The sequence below is a fragment of the Neolamprologus multifasciatus genome, chromosome 13 (assembly GCF_963576455.1).
Source record: "Neolamprologus multifasciatus chromosome 13, fNeoMul1.2, whole genome shotgun sequence".
Classification (NCBI taxonomy): Eukaryota; Metazoa; Chordata; class Actinopteri; order Cichliformes; family Cichlidae; genus Neolamprologus; species Neolamprologus multifasciatus.
Window position 1 is genome coordinate 33,037,934 of NC_140451.1, and position 26,081 is coordinate 33,064,014.

Below are 26,081 nucleotides of genomic sequence, written 5' to 3' on the forward strand. Positions count from 1 at the left end.
TGAAATGTCTAAACCACGAATGAGGCTCATTCAGCCCAATTTGACCTTAAACTCCACTTTTCTGTCTCAGATATCGTGAGAGAAGAAAAAAAAGTGAAATCCCAACAACACATCTCAGGTCTTCGACATGATAAAGAAATACTGTTGCAGTAAATGGATGAAATCTGTCAGCCTGATTGTTTCTGGATTAAATGTTAAAAAATAAATGTGCAAAATTCCTGAAAAATGGTTCAAATTCCCAGATTCTCCTTAAATAATAAAGCAAAAGAAAAAGTCTTTTCTTTTTACAATCATTTAAAATTTTATCCATTACCTAAAAACTTTAATGAAAATATTGAAAGTATTTTACTACCACTTATTTTAAAATCTGTGCCCTCCCTTCCGGAGCCACGCAGTGGGCCGGGCCGGACTCTTAGCGGTCCAATTCTGGCCCTCGGGCCATAACTTCAGAACCCCTGGGCTTGTTTTTAATGAAGGAATCTTGACTTATTCCTAACAAAACACCGTAAAGACATTAAACCTGTTTACAGACTTTACGCCACTCTCTCGTTTCATTTCTGTGATTCTGCTGTGCGTATGAGTCGCCTGTTTCTAAGCAGTTTGTAATGAAGCGCCGGACTTTATGGTGTTTACAGGACATAACCTGTATGCAACGATGAGCAGACGTGACAGAGCTTTAGAAACGTCTCAATCATCTACTGCGAGGATAACAGCCTGAACATTCACAGAAGGCATTCTGGGAAATGCAAGAATAGCAACCAAAGAAGTAGTGAAGGTGCCACACCTGTATTTATGTGAGAAGAGTGACACCAAGTGGCCAGATACGAGTACTACCATAAAACAGTTGGATAACTACAGGTCGGTTACTTTTGTTAACTGAACAGAGACTTGGGAGAAGTTTTCCAACAGTCAGAAGACTTTCATGTTGGAAACGTTACATTCAAAAACACACAAATCTGCTTGTTTTCATCTTTTCCCACCGTTTTCAGGCTTGCTTGAAATTCATTCTGAATGTGTGCATCTGGATGTTGGGGATCTGTAGGCCATGCTAGCTTTGCACTTACCTCTTCTTTTCGCAGGTACACTGTTATTAGGTCACACCTCATAATCTTTGAATGCAGGCGTTCCCAGTCCCATTGCCACAGGTGCACCAGGGTCCACAGCTGCAATAAGTCAGCTCAACGAATTTTTTCCCTGATACGCTGTAAGTCAAGGGTGGGCAACTCCAGGCCTCGAGGGCCGGTGTCCCTGCAGGTTTTAGATGTGTCCTTGAAGCAACACAGCTGATTTAAATGGCTAAATTAGGTCCTCGATGGCTGTATCCCAATTCAGGGTCTGCAGCCTTAAAGTACGCAGCCTCAACGATCCTCAAGGGCCGCGTACTTAAAGACCGCTAAGGCCGGAAGTGCGAGGCTTGTGAAATGGGACGGACTAGCCTCCGTTGCGCTGCCCAGGTTGCCTAGCAACCACGATACTAACAGCTGGAAACGTTTCATACAGCTTTGTTTGACAGAAATGAAGGAGAAAATCTTTTGTTCGTTTGTTTGTTTGTTTCTACATGAGCTTTGATCATTCTCTGATTAAGCTCAGCTATTGAACGGCGTATATTTTAAAGGCTTTAAAACCAAGTTAGTTCAAACGTCACTAATGTCACATGACTTTGCCGACATGTGGCCAACAGTAATGTTTTAATGTTCTTCGTTATTAAACATTTGCACATAAATAAGTGACATAATATTCAGTACTTACTTAAAGTTTACTCTTCGGGCGCCCCTCATCCGCCGTTTTTTTTCGGCAAAATTATCCACACCCACCGCCGCGCTATGCATTCTGGGATATGTTGGGCCACGAAGTCTACACCGCCACGTCCTTAAAATTCAGGGGAATGAAGGACGCATTTGAGGGCCGCATTTCGAGCAGCCTTCGAATTGGGACAGCCTTCGTCGCGTCGCTGTGACGTAATCGGCCTTAAAATGCGGCCTTTAAGGCTGCAGACCCTGAATTGGGATACAGCCGATATGTCCTGAAGTTCTCCAGAGGCCTGGTAACGAACTAATCATGTGATTCAGGTGTGTTGACCCAAGGTGAGATCTAAAACCTGCAGGACACCGACTAAATGTCAGACTAGAGTTACAGAGTGAGGTCACCGATTGCTGAGGTGCGTAAAAGTGACCAACCCTCACTGACTCAGTAACTCTACAGCTGCAGAACTCCTCCGGCTTCAACATCAGCACAAAATCTGTGTTTCAGGAGCTTCATGACACGAGTCGTCTTGGTTCCAGTGAAGGGAAATATTAATGGGTTCGTTTTGCAAGAAACTTTGGACAATTTAATGCTTCCAACATCTCTGCGACAGCATGGCGGTGACAAAGCGAGGCTCATCCAGGCTTGTTTGGTGAGGAAGAACTTTACTACACAGTGGGAGGTCATAAACCTGCAGGTGTACCACAAACAGCCAGCGGTTGGTAATGCACCCCTCGCTGCTTTTTTTAATGTTCTAGAAATGTTGTTTCCTCGTATCGAGGGGCTCATTCATCATTATCACTTCTAATGTAGCAAAAACTTCATTATGTCATTAATCACTCATTAAACTTGGACAGCATGAACATGAAGCATGAAACTGACCAACTTTTTAAGACTTCTGTTGATCTTTTATAAAAGAAAAACAGACAAAACCGCAGATCTCATCTTGGCGTCATATTTGTTCTTTAATCTTCGATGGCTATCACACATACCGACCGACGGGATTCAACATAAAGTGTTCCAGATCTTCACAGTATTGCATTTTTGCACAGTGTTTTTTTTTTTAAGTTTTTTTTTTTTTTTTTTACAGAGTTCTTGAGTGAAGGCACAAACCTAGAGATTACTTCTGCAAATGAAATCCCTACGGACAAAAGTCGAGAAATCAAGAATATCAAACAGAACGCTGCTGCTAGAACAGTTTTACGCAAACAGAAAAGCTAACGTCACCTCTACCACCTTACTGCAAGAAAGGCAGAGAGTCATATTCAAACAAACAATACATCAGGTACAATACTTTTCTTTTCTTGCACACTTGAACCGCCTCTTGCACATTGATCACCCCAAACATTTCAAAACTCTTTCAAACCTGTGCACGAACCCTGCTGATTGTCCGTTATACATCCCTCTTCCCATCGAAAGACATCCAACAGTGCCAAGCGAAGCTCTCTTGGATGGTTTAGTGCAACTCCTTCAAATACCATTAAAATAGACCTCGCTCTGCTACAAAAGTACACATGGTAGTACAAGATAACAGTATTTTATAGGATTTTTTTGCTACATATGAAGCATGCTTTCACAGTAACACAATAGCTACATATGTAGTAGTAGTAGTAGTGGTAGTAGTAGTAGGGCTGCTTCATGCATCTTCTTCCATTTTCCAAATACAAAACAGGAAGCAGTTCAGAGTCGAACCCAACGCCCGCACACTTCCAAGAGATCTGCTGTTGTCTGAATAAAAAAACCCAAAACTTAAAGCTGGTAAGTCATCCCTGACCGGCAGAGTAAACTGGCATCCACACAGGAAGTGGAAGTCACCAGAAACCTTGAGAAACTTCATGAAATTCAGCAACTTGTAGGTGGAGGAACCACACGTGCACAGAGCCACTGAATGTTTACCAACGGGAGTGAAAAACCACTTATTGACTGTCACATCATGAGCTACAAAGCTGTAATGTCTCCCAAGAATACCGTTATGTTTCATATCCAGAGACCTACGGAGCCCCGCAAGGGACATGGGATCTCGCAAAAGTTTTGCGAGATCCCGAGTTGGTTTTGCGAGATCTCGCAAAAGTTTTGCGAGATCTCGCAAAAGTTTTGCGAGATCCCGAGTTGGTTTTGCGAGATCCCGAGTTGGTTTAGCGAGATCTCGCAAAAGTTTTGCGAGATCCCGAGTTGGTTTTGCGAGATCTCGCAAAAGTTTTGCGAGATCCCGAGTTGGTTTTGCGAGATCCCGAGTTGGTTTTGCGAGATCCCGAGTTGGTTTTGCGAGATCCCGAGTTGGTTTTGCGAGATCTCGCAAAAGTTTTGCGAGATCCCGAGTTGGTTTTGCGAGATCTCGCAAAAGTTTTGCGAGATCCCGAGTTGGTTTTGCGAGATCTCGCAAAAGTTTTGCGAGATCCCGAGTTGGTTTTGCGAGATCCCGAGTTGGTTTTGCGAGATCCCGAGTTGGTTTTGCGAGATCCCGAGTTGGTTTTGCGAGATCTCGCAAAAGTTTTGCGAGATCCCGAGTTGGTTTTGCGAGATCTCGCAAAAGTTTTGCGAGATCCCGAGTTGGTTTTGCAAGATCTCGCAAAAGTTTTGCGAGATCCCGAGTTGGTTTTGCGAGATCCCGAGTTGGTTTTGCGAGATCCCGAGTTGGTTTTGCGAGATCTCGCAAAAGTCCGTCTTAATTTTTTTTTTCTCCCATGTCCCCTGCGGGGCTCCGTAGAGACCTGCCAAACACCATGCAGCAAGCTTCTACCAGGATATAAACTCATTACCAGATGGCAGACAGAGAATGATGTTGAACTGTTCGTGATGAAGGTCTCCGATGGCCAGAGACAGATGGCAACTTACGGCAGGAAAAAGATGCTAAAAAATGAGGCAAACTTCAGCCGATAGAACATCTGAGAAGATCCGTCCACAGCATGAGGTTAGTCATTAGTGTGGTGCTGGATGGTTTGGATTACTCCCCGATTCTAAGCTTAATGCCCATCAAGAGATGGGGTTTTTATGTCAACAACAGCAGTGCTCAGTGGTCGGTTTATCCAAACCTATCAGCATCAGGTTTCTCCAAGTGGTGAAATTCAAGAATACCGTTCCAGGGACACGAATCCATTTTTTGACCACAGAACATTAATATCAAAGATATACTCTACATTACTACCAAACGTCTCACATCTCAGTTTGATTCCAATGAAAACACAAACATATAATTGGCTTTAAATATAATCTAGTAAATCTGAAATTCAAAAAGGGTGCCTGGAAGCTCGATCCTCGAAGATCTGACAAGGTCAATCGAAAGTCAAATTCACACCGGCTAACTGGAAAGAAAGAGAGAATAATAGATAATACAGATTTCATGCTGTAGCGCCTCAGCAGCAGCAGGGTAATATGCTTCCATAATTACAAATTTCCAAGACGAATTTGCATGACATAATTAAGGAAATACTGAAATGTTTCCAGAACCTGCACCCTGTTAGACATAAAATGATTTCTATTTGCAAGTCATACAAAAGTCCTGTCAAGTTATAGTACTGTAGGACCACCACCTCCACTTGATGACATGTAACAGCTCTGTATATAAAATATCAACACCATCAACAAAACCTAAACCGACGACAGCAAAGATACAGTTTACACCAAATACTGCCTTTTTTACATTTACATTCTAACGTTAGATGAGTGCAGAAATGTAAACGGATCGAGGAATGATTCTGTTAAGCCGTCGTGAGTCGTTAAGAATACTGCAAATGGACTGTACGCATTCACGGCACTGTTAAGTCACTTTGGATGAAAGCGCTGACGCGACGTCATTCGTGTGTGATTGGAGAATCTCCACCCGTTTAAACGTGAAGGAGCGCGAGCTAAAGCCCGAAACGTCGGGACTTGAAGCACGGCATCGCTTCACTGTGAGCTATAAATTAACTCATACATTCGTTAAGTGTGTGGCGTCCTCCAGACCTGGGCCAAAGCGCTCCTTCATGTACCTGGACAGCTATATTCAAAAAAAGCAAGCCTAGCTTCACCAAAAGCATCTGCGCTTGTTGGGGACTATTTGGGGACTATTTTCCTCCACTAATGGGCGTCGGCTACGCCAACAAGCCTTCGGGTCTTTTTTCAGTTCAGACTGTCTGAAATGGGACAAACCGTCCAAAAAGTTGTGCTGTTTGGTTTAAGTCCGCCACACCACTGATGAAATCCTGCTTTGGCAGCAGGTCGGTAAGTTTCTCACCAATGGAGAGCATGACAGCTCCTTAGAAGTGAAGTTAAAACATCTTAGAAATGGGCGTCATCGTCTAGGACATGTGACATCATCTACAGATGTCGCAGTAATGACTCAAGACACGATATCGAGGTCCTGCATTGGCCTGCATTTGTATAGCGCTTTTCTAGTCCTTAAGGACCCCAAAGCGCTTTTACACTACATTCAGTCATTCACACATTCACACACTGGTGATGGCAGCTACATTGTAGCCACAGCTGCTCTGGGGCGCACTGACAGAGGCAAGGCTGCCGGACACAGGCGCCACCGGGCCCTCTGACCACCACCAGTAGGCAAATATGGGGTTAGTATCTTGCCCAAGGATATTTCATGCAGCCAGGAGGCAGCCTGGGATCGAACCACCGACCTTCTGATTAGAGACTGACCTGCTCTGCCACCTGAGCTACAGCCACCCCCTTATGATAAGAGACAGGCAACCGAGCAGCTACAGATCATTTTTCTCCAACAAGTGTCCACACCCAAAGTCCAGTGGGGTGGAGTCGAGATGGTGGCGGCAGCGTGTCAGCACCACATCAAACCCACCGCTAAAATATCATTGCCCATTTCTGCAACATTTCGTCCTTATTTGAGTAGTGTAGAAGGAAGCTGTTTCCTCCATGTTTACTAATCACCCGTTGTCATCTTTCCATCTCTATGCAAAAGCAGATCGATCTTCGAAGGAAACTCCTCTCAGCTACATGCTGAACAGATTTGACCCGGGTCTGGCATCATCGAACTTGTGCCTGTGCTTTAAAAACCAAATCAGTGCCGACAAGGAGGCGTTACTGAAAATCAACTTAACTCAGAGTCTCATCTGCCCAGAAAACCTCTGCCAAGGAAGCTGTGGCGGGGGCGTGGTCTTTGGCCTGCTGCAGATGAGGGGTGGCACAGTGAGCTCACAGGGCGGCACGGAGGCGGGGGGAGGGAACAGGTGTACAGGACTGTTTAATGAGGGAGACCTGTTTTATGTTTCCGCATTGAGGAGCAAGAGCTGAGAGAGAGGCGGAGTGGCTGTGAGGCTGGTGCCAAAAACCGCAGAAAGAAAGACGTTGTAGCTCAATGACAGTTCAAGCACAACCCAGTCGTGTGTGTGTTACAGGAGCATCATTGCTCAAACCACCTCAGCCGATTCCTCTTCGTACAAACTAAACGGGTGGTCATCAACAGTTCACTGCAATCAACCACATCACCCTCAGTCTTATTATCACTTTACTCGTGAATGGGATTCTCAGATACGTTCATTGAAGAATCAGCTCATTATGCTGGTGAAGAGGGCTGTGTGCCTCCGTGATCCTGGGAACATCACTGTTTGAGAAAAAAAAACCCTGCTAGAGTTTTCCAAGGCGAACAGATCCCAGGTCTGTTTGGTTTTCTTTTCTGAGTAACCTCAAGAAAAACTGACAACTAGAAGTGATAAACGTTGCCCAGAAGCTATCAAAGCCAAACCAGGGGTAATGGTGATGGGTGGAGCCCAAAAGAGCTGGAGTTGGGTATCACCTGAAATAGCCACAACTACGATGGCACTGAATTTGGTTCCATCAAGCAAAGAAAAAGGACTGTGGCTATGCAAACCCTTTACATACCAGGACTCTCCCTTGGAGAGGAATAGCCCAGACTACGAGCGGAAAGAGATTTAAACCAGACCTTTGAAGCAGCCTTGAAACATGGAACCAGTTGGGCACAGCCCAAAACAGTCACTGCTAGAAAGGATAGACAGTAGAGTTGGGTGCACCATGCAAAGGCAAGGATACAGGATTTCTCTTGGAATAGTAAGAATTTAGCTCCTTGTACCTCCTTCTTCAGCAGAAAGCCAAAGTTTCACTCGTGATGGGCTGTTAGGATGTGATTGAACAATAACAGACTAAACAAATCTTAAACTATAGAGACGGTCCCGGGTGATGATTTGGCTTAGAAAGCACAGGCAGAGACACGATAACTTGACTGATCAGGAGTTTTTGAGCGAACCAGGCCAGGATGTGAAGATCTGACCAGAGGAGAGGACGTGTCACCAGGCGTCAAATTCAAATTCTGTGATCAGCATTAAATCATAAATCAACAGACGAATAGAAAGCACACCTTTGTACCTGAAGATAAAATGAACTATTATACTTAACAGACAGAATTCAGTTCTATGTTTCAATGTGGAAGGTTCACCCAGTCATACATCCAAAGGAAAAAGAACCAAGTGTAACAGTTTACACTTCCACTCCAGTTTAATAATCTATGGAAAAGTAACAAAATTACAGCAATCAATTAAAAGTGGAATGTGTCTGATGAAGAGCTCATGGAGTCACATTTGTTATTGCTTTATGTTGTAAACCCTGTTCGGAGGAAGCAGCCATGATAATCTGTCATCTTCAGAATTATTTTATCCAATAGATTTTATGTAAAAGCTGGATGTACTGGGTCAAAAACCAAGTAAGCAGAACCTTTAATGGTGGCATAGCCTTCTTCTTGTCATCAGACTCCGCCCCCTGCTGGCCATTAGAAAGAATGCAGGTTTAAGGCACTTCCACACTGGCACCACTTCTCAGACCTGGAAGCTACGTCCATCTTTTATATAGTTTTCCCTCCATTATTATTAGAGGTCACGGGTCATTTATGGAGTTTCAGGAGGAGAAGCACTAAAGTATAAATATTTAAATATTTTTAAATAATCTGCCAGATACAAAAAAATCATTTTTAAAATCATTTTAGAAAATTTGGTCTAAATTTGCAATGACAAAAATATTCATGCCAAATTTATTACTGTTAACTTTTGGACTCCTGGGAGTCAGACTAACAAATCCAGCTTTAAGATGAGAAGTGGTGTAAAAGAAGTCGGATGTTGATGGGAGCTACTTTTCCATAGGTTAACGTACTGGAATGAAGTCACGGTGTGATAAAGTCTTGCCCCCTGACACCCCTCCCTCTGGTCTTTCTCTGCTGGTCTAGTCCTCGTACCCAGCGGACCGGCGCCGCTGATGGTTCCAGATGTCGTCTCTGTGTTCAGGCCGGCAGAACAGCCGGGATGACTGAGCTAGGCGCTCCCGGTGTTCCCGCTCCCGATCTCGGTCTCCGCCTGGTTTGGAGGACGGAGGACGTCCGCCGAACTGGGACGAGGACTGAGTTCTGCTGTCAGCGAGACCAGACGAGGACAGCTGACCTCCTGCTGACCTGGAGACGAAATTCAGACATGAACAAACAAGAGAAGGAAACTGTCATTTTAACTTCATATGATGGAAACATTCACGCCTCAAATACAGTTTTACACAGTAGGAGCAGGTAGCCAGTCACACTGATGATAAACCAGAACTGTCCCTGGTTGGTGTCCAGCCTGGAGACCATCAGCACCTCAAATGCTGCCTTTTCACCTGCATCACTGATGATCTCAGCTCAACAAATCCTCATGAGTTTGACACGAAACAAGAAAGAAAAATGCACCAAACATCCTTTTATGTTCAGCAACTTTACATCGAAGACACAAGAGTAACCCGATCTGGTAAGACATGAAAACTTCCATCTAACTGCAAAAACAGACAGAACCTGCTGTGCAACATGAGTCGTTTTTTACGGACACGCTGGACCGAACAGCTGGTCTCACACGACGAATAAAGTTCAACAAGAACCTTTGAAGATAAACAGCATCTGACCTGAGTGCACACAGAGAGAGTGTGGTAATCCCTCTGCAGTCACTGAGCGAAAGCACAAAGCATCCCATGTCGAGCCATGAATGAAACATGAGGACACCACAGAGAAACCCGACAGATGACACGAGAAAGCTCCTGGATGATTTACCACCAACTCCGTCACCTTTTGACTTTGATTTAGACCAACAGCAGCAGATTACCTGCGCTGTTAGAACCTTTTTACACCTACACCCCATCAGTTACTGACGACTTTCCTCCCTCTCAGCTCAAATGATTTGCAATAAAAAGCCAAGAGGAAAAGGAAACAGCTGCTGTAATGCTGCACTTTCAGAGGAACACATATGAATTCAAATCTACTTTATTATATAGCACAAATTCACAACAACAGTCACCTGAGGGCACTTTATGATGTAATTATACAGAGAAAACCGCAACAATCAGACAAACCTGTATGAGAAAACACTTGGTGACAGTGGGAAGGAAAAACTCTTTTTTAACAGGAAGAAACCTCCTGTAGAAGCAGGCTCAGAGAAGGGCGGCCAGAGTTTAATAAGATTTTAAATCCTACATTTGTTAGCAGTATTTAATAATAAAAGGTTCAACCTGTTTGTGTCCAGTTAACACTTTAATATTTCTTCTTTATTTCAGTCTGAAAATTTGCTATTACTGTTTATTTAAAGTAATGATGGACTCACCTGCTCTTAGTTATTCTGTGAGGGCCGTTATCAGTTTTCTGCTGGTGCTGCTGAGGTCATAAAAATCACAAGAATCAGGCCTTCATCAGAGCAATAACCCACCACAGTAAAACATATAACTGGAAAAGTCAGGATTGATTCAGTCTGTCAGTGTAAAAGTTATTTAAAAGCAGCTGAAAAAACAAACATAAAATGACATAAAGAAACTCAAAGACTTATAAAACAACTACAATAAATGAATGAATAAAAACAACCAAAGACAGTACCTTGTAGTGGTTGCACTGTGGCGGACTACCGTTGACCTGGTAATACTCCACCAGCCTCTCGGCCAGAGCGATACGTCTCAGCAGATTCTCGATGAAGCGCTGGATTCGAACTTTGCCGCACGTCTCCTGGCGAACCGCCGCCTCCAGAAACTTCTGGATGGTTAACACTTCCCTGCAAAGCAAAAATCACCCAATTCATAACTTAAATATACCTTCACCCCCAGCTATGCAAGAGAGGCAAAAGGGAAATAACAGGCTGCACCTTCAGATCCATGAATCATAAGCAGGATCAGAGACGAGGAGCAACCCTGGAGTCCAGCACCATCCACCTGGCACATCCTCCAGACCAGCGGTCCCCAACCTTTTTTGCGCCATGGATCATTTTATGGTCGACAATATTTTAACGGACCGGCGTTTAAGGTGTCGCGCATAAATACAACAAAATAAAACCAGTACTGGTACCAAAAAAAAAGGATTTATTCTTAACAAACAAAAAAATAAACCCTGAAAAGATAAATTTCACACCCGAAACTCAACTCTCGCGGCCCAGTACCAAACGACTCTGGTCCGTGGCCCGGGGGTTGGGGACCGCTGCTCCAGACCACATCAGTGACATCCTGCCTGCCTCACCTCTCTCGCCGCTCCAGCTCATTCTCTGAGGCGTTGAGCTGCTCCCTCAACGCGGCAATCACCATCACAGCCACATCCACCTGTCGGCTAAGCGACCTCTCCTTGTCTGCAACTTCCTGCCTCTCCTGGGCCAGATGCTGTGAGTGAGCACGCTCGCACAGGAGCTCCGTGTCGGTATGAGCCAGCTCGGTGCTCACCCTGGCCAGCCGGCGCTGCATGGTGCTGTCGGCCGCCCTCAGAATGCTGGCCAGCCGCTGCCGCACTGCAGCCGAGGCCGCTGCCGTCTCCAAACCGGAGTAGGAGTTATGCTCTGGTAGGTGCAAACAAGACGAGACGTTACTGCAAAAAACAGATGTATTCTGATACTGCAACACTCTGCTCCAGAAACCCACCAGTCAGATCCAGATCCAGGTCCAGATCTGGGTCCGGTGGAGGGCCAAGAGGAGCCGGAGGCGGGAACAGTATGTGATGGTGGTTGATGTGGTGATGGTCTGACTTTTTTGAGGAAGTTTTCAAATCCTCCTCATTTCTACTTCCGCTTCTCTCTTCACCCTCATCGTCCTCCTCCTCCTCGTCTTCTTCCACATCTTCGTCTTCTGTCCCCACATCGATTTCCTCGTCCTCCTCCTCGTCCTCCTCCGCCTGCGTCCCTACCCCAACGCTCTGGGTGCGCCTCCTCGCAGACCCATATGAGTGGAGGTATCCGCTGTCTCTGCTGTCGCTGAGAGAGCGGACATGAGGTGGCCTCCCTGTACTTTGCTGCCCCCTACGCGTCGGGAGGCTCATGTCGTGCCACGGGATAGCTGCCGTCAGCGGGTCGGGGAGCTTCCCGGTAATGCTGAACCCTCCAGTGACCATGTCTGGTGAGCGATACGAGTGGCGGTACTCGAGGTGAGCGCGGAGGGAAGCCAAACTGCGGAAACGCTCTTGCTCGCCACAGCGGGGACAGCGGAAGGGGAGGTCACAGGGAGTGACAGCGTCCACAATTGCGCCGCAGGCCTGGCCGTTCCTCTCTAAAAGGAAGGATCCAGAACCTCGGGAACACAACTTCTGCTGCATCACTTTATACCTGAGAAGTACAGAAGGGATACCATAATTTACTGACTACAAAAGCTGCATCAGCTCAAACACCCACTCCATAGACTCCCAGGTTAGAATGTCCAACTTTACAGCAGACACAAACTTGGTAACCTTTAGGGTGTCTACAGATAACCCTGCCTGACCTCATCTGTCCATCACCACAGCAAACAACAAGGGGCTCAGATCAGACCCCTGATGTAAACCCACCTGTCGGCCCTTCACACACCCCACCTCATACATATCCTGCACCACCTTCACATACTTGACAGTCTATCATATGGTTTCTGTAGATCCACAAAGACACAGTGCAACATCACATCCTCGTTTCAATTCATTTATTTAATTTATTTAAATGTACATTGCATTTCTTTTTTACAATAAAAAGACAAAAAAGATTATTATGGGCGATGAAAGCCTCATTTTACACAGCTTATTTGTTTTGTTTTGGGGGTTTTAAACACATATACATAGTCATGTACACCTGGGCTAATGTTAAGTTTCTGTTACCTTAGAGGATTATTGTGTTTATAGTTAATATAGATTGAAAATATGTGATTTTAAGTGAGCTCGGACCGGCTGAGCACAAACGGAGAGGACTTCCCCCTCGGTTCCCCCTCAGAGTCCGTTTGATCCCGAGTCTGAACAACAGGTACCTGTCGTTATCACACAGCTGCACCGTTAGCTTTACCTGGCTGCAGCTGCTAGCCTAGCCTAGCCAAGCGGGTTAGCAGAGACCGAAACAATCGCTGAATCACGGCGGAAGGATTTAAACTCTCTTACCGCGCGCAGCTTTAACGGCTGCCTTCAGATGACACTCCCAGACGACCCGTTACTGTCTGAAGGAGTCCGCTCGCAGCCCGACGCAAACAGCAGCCTGCATGATGTCATTCATTCAGGACACACAGGACCAGACAGCAAGCTAGCAGCGCCGCAGACCAGCCACATCCGGGAAAACGTTTCAAAATAAGATCAAATGCGTCACTTCCGTCCAGGGTGCAGGCGAAACTGTTGGTTTTGTTCATTTATTCATATTCAAGGTTTTTATTCTTTCTTTCTTTTTTTCATTTTAAACGTACTTATTAGGATTTTTCCTCTTTTTTACTTTTACTGCTGTCATATGACTGCTCAGGAAAAACCTGAAAGCTGGGATGGGGATGCATCACCACCAACGATGAGACTGACATGCAGGACTGTGAAAACTAGTGCAGTAATCGGTGCATGAACAACTGAGGAACTTTTTCCAGCAAGTTGTAAGACTGTTGAACTCTGGCACTGCTCTGGAGCCTCTGAAATGTTCACTCTCTGCCTGAACATTTTCTTGTTTATTATAATAATAATAATAATAATAATAATAAAAGATTTTCTTATGTATACTAAATAAGACTGTAAATGTGTTTTCTGTTCTGTTGCTTTTGTGTCTTCAATTTTTTGGTTTTCAGGTCTCGCTGGACTTGGGTGCAAATGTTCGTTTCATGTGAATACCTGTGTAAGAATGACAAAAAAAAGCCTTGAATCTGTCTTATTTAAAATGTTACTTACTTTTACTTTTTGTTATGTTTTATTTGTACCATTTTGAGCAATCTTTTATTTTTACAAAAATAGCTTTTTATTATTTTATAACATTTGAAGCTATTTTATTAGCTTAGTTTTGGCTACTGTAACACAATAACTTAACTTCTGGGGATAGATATCATTTTTATTTCTTTTTAGATACTTTATTTATCTCAAAAGTGGAAAATTCCTTTGTAACAGCAGTTACTTTCAACACAACATTAAACAAATAGCTTAAAGGTGCAGTGTGTAGAATTTTTTTACCACTAGATGTCAGTAGATTGCAGGTTGCAATCAGCTGGATTCTTTTTTCTAACTTTTCCCAATTTAAGTGTATTATTCCAGCTATGGTGGCTGTTATAGGACAAACAGTTTTTTGTCAGCCATAGATAAAAAACATTACCATCAGATTTTATCTCTTAACAGCCACAGCTGGCTGGTATATTTCTACTACAGTCTGTTTAAGACATACTTTTCATACAAATTACATTTGAACATATTTGAATAATATCATCACTTAGCAAAAGATCAGGAAATACAAAAATGAACAGTTTGTTGGATAATTTAATTACACACTGTTCCATGGACATTTATGGATATAGTATGCTTTTTTTTAAAAAAAAGATAAAATAGCCAGAAAAAGTACTGACTGTACCTTAAATTAAGATTGAAAAACTAAACTTTTGAGATTTAAGATTAAAGTCATCCAACTTCCTCAAAACATTCAGATGTCCCCCGAGAGTAAACTTTAAAATTGTTTCATTATAAAAAACCACGACAGAGTCAAGACAAAAGAGATCTATTGTTTATTGCAACGATATCTTCCAGCGATGTGCTGTTTGTAGTGATGTACATGCAACTCAACATGTGACTGTTTTACAGTGTTGTTTGATTGCCACAGAATCAGCCACAGGAGTGTTTCCTGAACGGCGCCATCATGGTTCCAGGTAGCTGCCGGTCGAACAAGTGTGCTCATTTGGTTTGAATTCATCAGGACTGCACCAAACATCTCTCACTTTATCTACTTTATGTGATTTAAAGGAAACAAAAAGCAGTTTTAGTTTGAGTTAGTTTTCCTTATTTCCTGGTCTAATGATGGATGTTCATAATAAACTTGACCAGAGTTTTAAATAATGAGACACAATAATCCCTGTCAGTCAAAAGCTCCGGTTGCAGACTGCTATAAACACTCAGTTTGTGACAGTTTTTTCTACTCTTGGATCTGTATGATGTCAAAAAGAGGTCATCTGAGGCACAGGAGCCCCATCTGCTGTTCAAATTGAGAAGTGGGTGGTGCATATATAGCTTGAGTACTGGTGCTGTGAATAATGCAAAGTTACTCCAGTCCAAGGATAGAAATATGGAGCTGGAAATGAGCAGAATAGGTTCTAATCACAACACAATCAGACTTCGTTGAAACTACGTTTGCATATTGGAGTTAAAATGCTTGAATCATGAGATCGGTTTTCCCTTGACTTGAGATTTTAACAGTGGGTCTTTGGGCTGTCAACTGAGCCTCATCCACTAATTTAAGTTTAACAATATTAAAGGTAAACCCACATAAAGATGCCTTTTCCAAAAGCTCTCCTGCGTCTTCCTTGGTCTTCCTCCTACTGACAGTGTGCTTGATAGTTAAGTTTGGCTCCTATCTTTGTTCCTGCCAGACGTTTGTTGAAGACCTCGTCCATCTCTCGGCTCTGCTCTGGTGTGAAATAGTTCTTCCAGTCTCCAACCTCACCTTTGCAGGGACACAAACATCACAAAGTGAAACACCTGCATTTGGATTCCACCTGAGGATTGATAAGATGTTGGCTAAGTATCGCAGTATGCATTTCTCGTTTTCTAGGCTACTTTCTGGGCACCTTTCCTGAAGAAGACATTCCCCATATTGCCGTGGGAGCTGCTGGAGTTTTCCTTCATGGCTTTGAAGGTGCTCGCATCTGCGATCTGCTGCACCTGAGCCTCTGTCAGGCTGAAGCCGTAGAAGCTGGAGACCTTACGGATGTTCTCGCTCAGGTCCTGCGGGAAACAGAAGAATCATTACCGCACATTACCACAAACCCCTGCAGCGTCTAACTGTTCTACGTCAAATGCAGCTTTACCTGTTTCATCTCTTCATATGTAACGACCATGACGTTGGGGTCGTCCATCTTCTTCTCCCAACCTAAGGCGTGGTCAAAGTATGACCCCCAGACAACTACACACAAACAATGACAAAAAATTTATGAATCACAAAGTAAGCAAGAAGTCCAGGTCAGAAGATGCCTCCAAAATCGAAGCTACTCTTTCCCATGCTTAGAAATGCTTCTGTAATTCTAGTCTTCAGATTTAAAATCAAATTTTATAGATTTTTTAATCTGAATAAATTATATCATATCAGAATATCTCAATTTGAGACGTGTAATTTCCAGGTCTAGGTTCGAATGAATTAATCAAAAACAGTCATTGTTTCACAAAAACATATTGTCAGGGTTCTTCCCAGTACTGACGATGGCTTGATTTCCAAATCAATAATCTCATTCGTTCTAATGCTTCAGAAACAGTTTTTTTCGGAAGCTCTGAAGTCATTTTTAGGACCTAAAGGTAACCAAATTATTGCTTAACCCATTCTTAACGCCTAAATTTGACCAAGATATTTTTAGCATCCAAAGCTAAACTAAATAGTTTTTATGTCTGTGAAGGTTCTCAGTCATCGTAGTCTGAGGAGCTTGGAAAGAAAAGCGTCATCCAAGAAGCTTCTTCTGTTATAAAAGCAACTGGTGGAGAGTCCCAGATTTTAAGGCCTATGGGAGTGTCCCCATGAGGGTCATGGTCCCCAGTCGCCCACTCACATCCTGGGCCATCTGACCTCAGGTAATCACATGACAGGGTGACAGGTTTCACAATGAGCTCACCCGAAACTCTGGCTGATTGGGACCCACACCCAGTTTCACACCTTGGCTCAGGTGATTAGAGGATCATCAGGGGGTCCTTTTGTCCCTCTTTGGGGGGACACTCCCACAGGGTTTAAATCTGGGACTCTCCACCATTTGACCTTAGAACTGAAGAAGCTTCTTGGATGAAGGTGAAACGTCTTCAAGCAACTTAAAGAAGTCCAGACGCTTTTCTTTGCAAGCTCCTTTGACTAAATCGTTTTTAGCACCTTTATAGCAAACCAAGTACTGTGTAGTGATGAACCTGATGGAATAATCTCTGGCGTCTCAAGCTAACCAAGGCCTTTTTTAATATACTCTTGGCTAGGGATGGGTATCGTTTAGGTTTTATCCAATACCGATGCCAAACCGGTACTTTTGAAACGGTGCCGGTGCTTAAACGGTGCTCAAACCGGTGCTTAAAGAATGGAAAACACAAAATTGGTCCAAAAACCTCTCATGTTCAGCTGTTTTTTTGTAAAAAGATAACAATGTTAGCCTTTTCTGCAGCTATGGGGCATATATGGTATCACTCTTGGCTGGAAGCAGCTTAAACAATGGAAAAAAACATAAACTTTGTCCAAAAACCTCTCATGTTTAGCTGTTTTCCACTTTTTCTTTGGTCATTTTAGCCTTTTTGTCCAGGGTGAAGGGAGTATCTGCCATCAAACAAGAAGACAGCTGCATGTAGCTATGATGGTGTTTGCTAGTTCACCTTACTGCATTAATGTAATAAAGTGGTTGTAAATTACACACGAACAACATTAAGCTACTCACGCAGAGAAGAACGGCTGCTGCTGCATCATCATCCGTCATCATTTCTGCTACACTGGCAGGGCTAGGGGCCAGGACTCTACTCTTTGGGTGTTTGGGGGATGTTGCTAACTCTTGGTTCGAAAACAGGCACCACACCGGCAGTAGATGTGCACGGTGTGAGGTCTCGCAGCAAGCTATCAAATACGGCGCATTTCTCGCTTTAAAAAAAACGCTATGCATCGCCAGGTGTTTCATCGGATTTGAGGTGTTACCTCCTTTGACAGTATCACAGTATCAGCTTAAAGCACTTGTTGCAGCTGCTGAGTTTGCATCTTTTGCTGTGAAGTACAGCCAGACTTTTGACCGCTTCGCCTCGAGCGTTTTTAATCTGTAGCTCTGCTCTAAAAGAACGTACGTACCTGGACCCGCCTACTATCCTCGGAAACGTAAAATGATTGGCTAGAATCTAAAGTGTATCACTCCATACCAGTTGGTGGCGGTAATGCACCTTTCAGTTGTTTGCCAACCGCCAATACAAATGTAAGGAAGAAGAAAGTGTATCACAGCTCAGGAAAAAAAAGCACCGAAATGTGCGCTGCTTTTCGGTCTGGTTACTACCGTTTATGTCAGAACCGGTGCCATCATGGCACCGGATACCGGTACCCATCCCTACTCTTGGCAGTAACTTCTGTGCCACTCGTTGATAGTTTTCTTTACAGTCAGAAGAATTTATTTTAAATAATTTTTGCTCTTTTTAAATCCAATTTCAGAATCACAGAAACTCACAGTCTTGGACCGAGTATTTCTTCTGTACTTTTTCTCTTTTAATAGACATTATAAATCTCAAACTTACAGGTTATGGTATCTGTGTTTATTCTGCTCTGACAAGCATCTCTGTGCTCAGTACAGGCCTGATAAGCATCTAAACGAACTGTTTTATTGCTGTGCTGGTATAGCAAACTCACTAAGTGGGGCAACAGCAGCTCTTTGCCCCACTTGGACCAATCCAACACTTCCACCGTGTGCTGTTTGTGAGGCCACAAGTGCAGCAAAGCTCAGGATTATGAAGCCAAATCAAAGAGTGAAACAAAAGCTGGTTTTAGGGACAAGGTTTGCACCACAGCGTTCCTCACATTAATAAGTATTATGCTCGGTTTGTTTGCTCACCTTCTCCACTCATGAACTGGGAGTAAAAGGTGTCCCAGGACTTTGCGGATGGGAGCGCTGGGTTGCTGTTGGAGAAATGATAGAAGGAGACCATTGTGTCTTTCGGGTTTCTGAAGACCACCAGAATCTGTGCAAGAAAAACCCCACAAATTAGATTTTATTGACGTGGAGAGAGGAGAGAAAGGATACAAGAACAGGAAGACAGAAAGAAACTCACCTTAGTCTTCTTTTCGTAGAAGGAAGCAGGAATGTTGTCGGGGTGAAGGTGAGTCCCCAGGAATCTTGGAGAAGGAGCTTCTTCCACTTTCTGAGGGTGGACACAACATACCATATTTACCAACATTTTGTGACTTGCACTTTCCTGGAGTCTTGTTGTGGTGAAAGCAGGGAAGGCGTTGCTTGTGCAAACACTTTGGCCCAGGCTGTGGCTTTTCAGGAACCCAGTGTACCAAAGACCGGCACCGTCTGCAGCTTCACATTCTCTGGGTCGAGTCAGTCTGCTTAAAGCACATTTGCTTTGCTTTTAAGGATTTTGCTTCCTGTGCTGTAATTTGTCCGGGTTGTAATGCTACAGGGTTCGACTCACGGTGAATTACTGTCTGCACGTTTCTGACTGAACAGCTGCAACACGCCCAGATGTGCCTTTTCTTTCAAACAGGAAGTGAAAAAGCACCTTGAGGGAATCACATCTGCTCCTCAGTGAGCCAATCGGCTGCTTTTCCCAGAGTCAAACCACAAAAATGCTGAACTCTGTGGACTTTGTTGACTGCTATAATCGTATGTGCAGCACTTTGTGATTCTGTCTTGAAAGGTGCTACAAAAATACAATTTTTTTAAATTTTTTAAGTATCTTTGATTTATTTCCAGCTAAACCGAATTTAAGTTTTGGCAAATTATGAGGAAAACGCTGTCAATCCAAACAGGAAGCAGCTGCTTCACATGATTACACCTGGAAGTGATTTCAGCTGCAGTCAAGCTGCAAACACAAACGTTTAAACGTAGTTTCAGGATTTATTCTTTTAAAATATTCACAAACTGTTTGATCACAGTTAAGTTGGCGCGCTTGAATCCAACCTTTCACTTGATACGACTTCATACAAATATATTAGTTCTTCTACTTTAGGCAGGCACGTGTGATCTAACTTTTAACGTGCAGTTATTAAACACAGGTTTTACTGGTTTTTCTTCCTCAGGCGACTCTGGGATCAAATCAGTGCTGTCAAAAGAAACTGAGGGAAAGGCCTCCATACTCTAAACATGAACTGTGTAGGAATCAGGAATTAAATGACTTCCACATGGGAGCAGACAAACCAACTTCCTGAAGAAAGCAAAAGAATGCTCTGTTTTTACATAGATATGATCTCATCTCAGGGTCTGATTTAAACCTTTTATCTCATAAAATCTGCAATGTTGAAGCAGCTCAGTGACTGAACGCTGAGGAGAAGCCTGACAGGAATCCAGATGTGGATCAGGGACCTCGTCAGTACTGTGCTGTAAAGGTTCCAGCACAACAAGACCTGCTTCTTTCATTTATTTGATGTGTTTTGGTTTAAAGTTGTAACGATGAGGCCAAAACTGTAGAAAACGGACAGCCTTCTCCCGGGTTTTAGCCCACAGTCGGCCCAGTACGATATAAATGCAGATTATTCTGAAGCAGGAATCATGCAAAGCCACTGTAGTGGAGCCTGACAGTAAAAACGAGCTCACATTAAAGAAGAATGCACGAGGGGAAAATGCATTTCTGTGGTTTCTGGGTTTGAATGACGTCTTTATTTTCATCAGAAGGTATCGGGTATAAACTGCACTGAGAGACACGAACGCTGCAGACGGTGAATGTGTCTCCCCTGGAGCAAAGCCTGCCAGTTTCTTAAACCATGCCTGTTTATCACATAGCTAAAAGCACCACACACACGTGCTTCAGACGTGTCGCCGCGCCCGCTCTGTTAGATGGTATCTGCTGTCTGCACAGGAGCAGGCGTGTCACGCAAACACAGAGACGCTCTGCAACCTTTCACCTGTACAGCACACCTGCACACAGGAGGCCGCTTCTAACAATAACTGTAATAATAATGACTGATATTTAGTGTCTCATATACATTATATAACACACACACACACCGACAGATGCACCGTCACAGTATCCAAAGCTCTGCAGGTCTTTCCTGCAGCTGGTCTCTGCAGCCAGGTTTGGATTCAATGAATGAAAAGCTGCCCTGCTGGTCTGAGATCAGCTCACTGACTTACCTTAAAATTTTCTGGTCCATGAAACTCGATCAGCGGCGGGATTTTGCTTTCCGAGTTCACGCCTGTAGACGCTGTGATGATCTTCTTTATCACCCCGACCATCCAGTTGAAACCTGCACACACACACACACACACACACACACACACACATGCGGTTGTGCTATCATTGCAGAGATTACACAGATATAAGGCCTGTAACCCTTTCGTGAACCTCGGGGGAGAGGTGGAGCTCTCGTTTCTGTGCAGATCTGTTTGCTTATATTTGCGTGACGCTGGCTTTGGTGGAGCATTCGCCAACGAGCCGCACGCTCACTGGCTAATGCTTTGTCAATCATCAGCTGTTAGTCAATGAGAATATATTGGATAATCCTTTCTGACACTTCAGTGACCAAAAATCAACATTTTACTAACTGAGCTAAAACCTTTTATTCAATATGACCTGAAATAAGCAGCCGAGAGCAGGAAGTCATCAGGAGAGTGTTTTTAAGAGGTCCCAGCAGAGGGCAGACTCAGCTATCAGCCACTGACGGCCTTTAAAAAGTTTCTCCAACAGAAAACAAGTTTCAACTTTTGCTGTAACCTGGTAGATTTGGTTTGAAGTGTTGGTGAATGTTCACATTAAACATGTTTCTAATGCTGAGCTCAGTGTTTCCCTGTGAGGCTAAAGCTCACACAGCTGTTATACTCTCAGATCTGCATGATGTCACAGAGAGGGGTACCCCTGTCTGAGGAAAAGGATCAGTGTTGAGCTGTTAGTCGTGCACAGCTGTCTAAGAACAAAATAAGGAAGTAAAGATGAGCCGAGCAGGTCCAGTTCCCCGTTTTTCCCTGATATTCGTCTGTTTGTTTTTGTGCTCTCATTTCAGACTCGTCACTTCCTGCTTTCACGTGTTTCCCGCTGTTGTAATCTTTGCCCCTAAAGTTCACCTCCTGTCTGTCTTTGTTTTACAGCTGGTGGATTTGTTTGCCTGCTCTGATTAATATCCGGCGTGTTGAACCTTTTCCTCGCCTTTTCAATCATCTCTGAGTAGTCGGCTCATGATTGATTGCACATTGTCGTGCACTCTTGTGTGAGTCTGGCTGCTGGTCAGAGGTCAGACCGTCTGATGGAGTTTAAACACGACTAAAAACATGTTGGTGTTTTTAAATGAAAGGCTCTCATCTTCAGCTCACTAACAGATCTTTTTGACTCGATCAGCATTACTCACCACATTTGGGGTAAGCCACCAGCATGGTGTCGTCCTCTCTGGCCTGCATCTTCTCCACACACTTTAAATACTCCTCGGGAGACAGGAGGGTCAAGTACAGCACACCGTTGTATCTGTACACCTTCTCCTCCTCGCTCATCTCCTTCGCCTTCAGCATCTTGGCCTGCACCGGGCCCATCGGTCCCTCGTCGCTCATCCTGACTTACGCACGGAGCAGAGGCTCAAAGAGGAAGGAAACTCGGGAGAAGCTGCAGACGCTGCTGGAGCTGAAAGTGAGAAAGCAGAACTGAGGGTGTGTGTGTAAAGTAGGAACAACAGGAGGAGGAGGAGGAGGCATAAGCACCTCCCCCTCCACACACACACACACACACATGCATATATGCAGAAAACCCTGGATTCATGGAGGCGTGGCTGAAGCCTGAATGGAGGTCTCTGGACAAAGTTCACCGGACAAAGTTCACCATATGGAGGTGCCAGACTGACTCACACACACACACACACACACAAAAGCGTTACAGATGAGCTTCCTGTGCTCCTTTCTGGTCGGTGAATTGTAAACAGCTTCCTGAAGCGATCCTCTAAATGTGAACTATTAGCCAACAATGACGAGTGGCACAGGAAGCTTTTGAAACTGTTGCTTTAGTGAAACACATTTAAGCCTTCTTGTCTTTTTTGTCATGTATTTGTCTCTCACGTGTCCAACTCAGCCCATCACTCCTGCTGCACAACTAACCAGTTGTGTGGTTTCATAACCTGACACCTGAATGCAAGTGAAGCCTTTATTTAAGGCCGTGTCTAATTCCTGGACACCGAAAAAAGTTAAGAAAACTTGTTTCGTGGCCAAAACGAGAGCCAGGCTCCAAGAGCAGAGCGTGCTATAAGTGGGCGGGGCTAATCCTCATTCATTTATCACACAAACCTCAGGAAGCTATTATGTGTCAGTCTCTTAGAAAGAGGCCTCGGTGGCTGCGCACAGCGACATTCCTCCAGAGGAGAAGCGCCCAGCTCAGCCCCGGTCCATGCGGGTCCCTGTGGGTGAGGCTGTGAGTTATCTAACAGTCCTCCACACGCGAGTCACTCGTCTGCCTTCGTGTCAGCGAGCTGCTGTGCAAAAGTCGTTTGAAAGTAAACATTTCCCTGACAAGAAAAACATGTCACATTCCTCAAATGCACCACGACAATAAAGTTGTTCAGCATCGAGACAGCACCAAGCTTTACAACTCAGCAGATACAAATGCTCTAACAAAGCTAAACTACTGTGAGAACTAAAAGATTCAACTAACTCTAAGAACAGAAAGGCAGTCTAAAATATCTCACAAACTGAAACGAGTGAAGCTCTGGGAACAGACGCAGCGATCGGGACACGACTGTTATTCACTCTCTCATTTATAATTATTATTAATGTAAAAATGTCTGCTTATCAAATATCAAAGAGCATTTGAGGTCTGCAGGGACTAACTCTTTGTTTCATATTTGCGTTGCAGGCAAAAAAGAGCGAAAGAAATTGTTTTGCTGTTACATTGAGTACAATACTACGTGTAGACGTTAGGGGTGCAATGATACTCGTATCGATATTGAACCGTTCGATACAGTGCTTTTGGTTTGGTACGCATATTCAATTCAATTCAATTCAATTTTATTTATATAGCGCCAAATCACAACAAATGTCGCCTCAAGGCGCTTCATAGATACAGAGAAAAGCCCAACAATCATATGACCCCCTATGAGCAATCACTTTGGCGACAGTGGGAAGGAAAAACTCCCTTTTAACAGGAAGAAACCTCCAGCAGAACCAGGCTCAGGGAGGGGCGGGGCCATCTGCTGCGACCGGTTGGGGTGAGAGAAGGAAGACAGGATAAAGACATGCTGTGGAAGAGAGACAGAGATTAATAACAGATACGATTCAATACAGAGAGGTCTGTTAATACATAGTGAGTGAGAAAGGTGACTGGAAAGGAAAAACTCAATGCATCATGGGAATCCCCCGGCAGCCTACATCTATTGCAGCATAACTAAGGGAGGATTCAGGGTCACCTGGTCCAGCCCTAACTATATGCTTTAGCAAAAAGGAAAGTTTTAAGCCTAATCTTAAAAGTAGAGATAGTGTCTGTCTCCTGAATCCAAACTGGAAGCTGGTTCCACAGAAGAGGGGCCTGAAAACTGAAGGCTCTCCCTCCCATTCTACTTTTAAATACTCTAGGAACAACAAGTAGGCCTGCAGAGCGGGAGCGAAGTGCTCTAATAGGGTGATATGGTACTACAAGGTCATTAAGATAAGATGGGGCCTGATTATTTAAGACCTTGTATGTGAGGAGCAGGATTTTGAATTCAATTCTGGATTTAACAGGAAGCCAATGAAGGGAAGCCAAAACAGGAGAAATATGCTCTCTCTTTCTAGTCCCTGTCAGGACTCTTGCTGCAGCATTTTGGATTAGCTGAAGGCTTTTCAGTGAGTTTTTTGGACATCCTGATAATAATGAATTGCAGTAGTCCAGCCTGGAAGTAATAAATGCATGAACTAGTTTTTCAGCGTCACTCTGAGACAGGATATTTCTAATTTTAGAGATGTTGCGCAAATGGAAGAACGCAGTCTTACATATTTGTTTAATATGTGCGTTGAAGGACATATCCTGGTCAAAAATGACTCCAAGGTTCCTCACAGTGTTACTGGAGGCCAAGGTAATGCCATCCAGAGTAAGAATCTGGTTAGATACCATATTTCTAAGCTTTTCAGCGCCGAGTACAATGACCTCAGTTTTATCTGAGTTAAGAAGCAGAAAGTTAGTGGCCATCCAAGTCTTTATGTCTTTAAGACATTCCTGCAGTTTAACTAATTGGTGTGTGTTATCTGGCTTCATGGACAGATAGAGCTGGGTGTCATCTGCATAGCAGTGAAAATGTATGCTATGTCTTCTAATGATGCTGCCTAGGGGAAGCATGTATAATGTAAACAGAATTGGTCCTAGCACCGAACCCTGTGGAACTCCATAATTAACCTCAGTGTGTGAAGAGGACTCTCCATTTACATGCACAAATTGGAGTCTATTAGATAGATATGATACAAACCACTGCAGTGCAATACCTGTAATACCTACAGCATGTTCTAATCGCTCTAATAGAATATTATGGTCAACAGTATCGAATGCTGCACTAAGGTCAAGAAGGACAAGCACAGAGATGAGTCCACTGTCAGAGGCCATAAGAAGATCATTTGTAACCTTCACTAAAGCTGTTTCTGTGCTGTGATGAGCTCTGAAACCTGACTGAAACTCTTCAAATAAACCATTCCTCTGCAGATGATCTGTTAGCTGTTTGACAACTACTCTTTCAAGGATTTTTGATATGAAAGGAAGGTTGGAGATTGGCCTATAATTAGCTAAGACTGCTGGGTCTAGAGATGGCTTTTTGAGTAAAGGTTTAACTGCAGCCACCTTGAAGGCCTGTGGTACATAGCCGATTATTAGAGATAGGTTGATCATATATAAGATCGAAGAATTAATCAATGGCAGGACTTCTTTGAGCAGTTTTGTAGGAATGGGGTCTAAAAGACACGTTGATGGTTTGGAGGAAGTAATTATTGAAGTTAACTCAGAAAGATCGATTGGAAAAAAAGAGTCTAACTTAACATCAATGGAACTAAGAGTAGCTGTAGATAATATTACATCTGTGGGATGATTATTGGTAATTTTTTCTCTAATGATAAAAATTTTATTTGTGAAGAAGTTCATGAAGTCATCACTAGTTAACGTTAAAGGGATGGTTGGCTCAACAGAGCTCTGACTTTTTGTCAGCCTGGCTACAGTGCTGAAGAGAAACCTGGGGTTGTTCTTATTTTCTTCAATCAGTGATGAGTAGTAAGCTGTTCTGGCTTTGCGGAGGGCTTTCTTATAAAGCAACAAACTATTTCTCCAGGCTAAATGATGATCCTCTAAATTTGTGACACGCCATTTCCTCTCC

At 43.7% G+C, this 26,081-nt stretch overlaps 2 protein-coding genes across 4 annotated transcripts; both read right to left on the bottom strand.

Annotated features, from left to right (window-relative positions):
- Positions 1 to 1,773: 1,773 nt before the first annotated feature.
- On the bottom strand, positions 1,774 to 13,580 carry znf365 (zinc finger protein 365). Of its 2 annotated transcripts, none has more exons than XM_085182419.1 (6): positions 13,067 to 13,580; positions 11,599 to 12,275; positions 11,207 to 11,516; positions 10,577 to 10,748; positions 10,311 to 10,357; positions 1,774 to 9,142 (listed from the first exon to the last, which is right to left on the bottom strand). In XM_085182419.1, the coding sequence occupies exons 2-6, from the start codon at positions 12,263 to 12,265 to the stop codon at positions 8,917 to 8,919; spliced, it is 1,422 nt and encodes a 473-aa protein (XP_085038545.1). In that variant the 5' UTR covers positions 12,266 to 12,275; positions 13,067 to 13,580; the 3' UTR covers positions 1,774 to 8,916. The 2 variants fall into 2 exon arrangements, with proteins under 2 accessions (XP_085038545.1, XP_085038544.1); XM_085182418.1 differs by having other exon boundaries at positions 10,311 to 10,360; positions 13,067 to 13,578.
- A 1,040-nt stretch (positions 13,581 to 14,620) lies between these two features.
- On the bottom strand, positions 14,621 to 22,422 carry sult6b1 (sulfotransferase family, cytosolic, 6b, member 1). 2 transcript variants are annotated; one of them, XR_014877523.1, is made up of 8 exons: positions 22,125 to 22,421; positions 20,917 to 21,029; positions 18,890 to 18,979; positions 18,673 to 18,799; positions 15,940 to 16,034; positions 15,700 to 15,856; positions 15,398 to 15,575; positions 14,621 to 14,861 (listed from the first exon to the last, which is right to left on the bottom strand). XR_014877523.1 is itself a non-coding variant. In XM_085182428.1 (7 exons), the coding sequence occupies exons 1-7, from the start codon at positions 22,318 to 22,320 to the stop codon at positions 15,448 to 15,450; spliced, it is 906 nt and encodes a 301-aa protein (XP_085038554.1). In that variant the 5' UTR covers positions 22,321 to 22,422; the 3' UTR covers positions 14,621 to 15,447. The 2 variants fall into 2 exon arrangements, 1 of the variants encoding a protein (XP_085038554.1); XM_085182428.1 differs by having other exon boundaries at positions 14,621 to 15,575; positions 22,125 to 22,422.
- Positions 22,423 to 26,081: the final 3,659 nt, after the last annotated feature.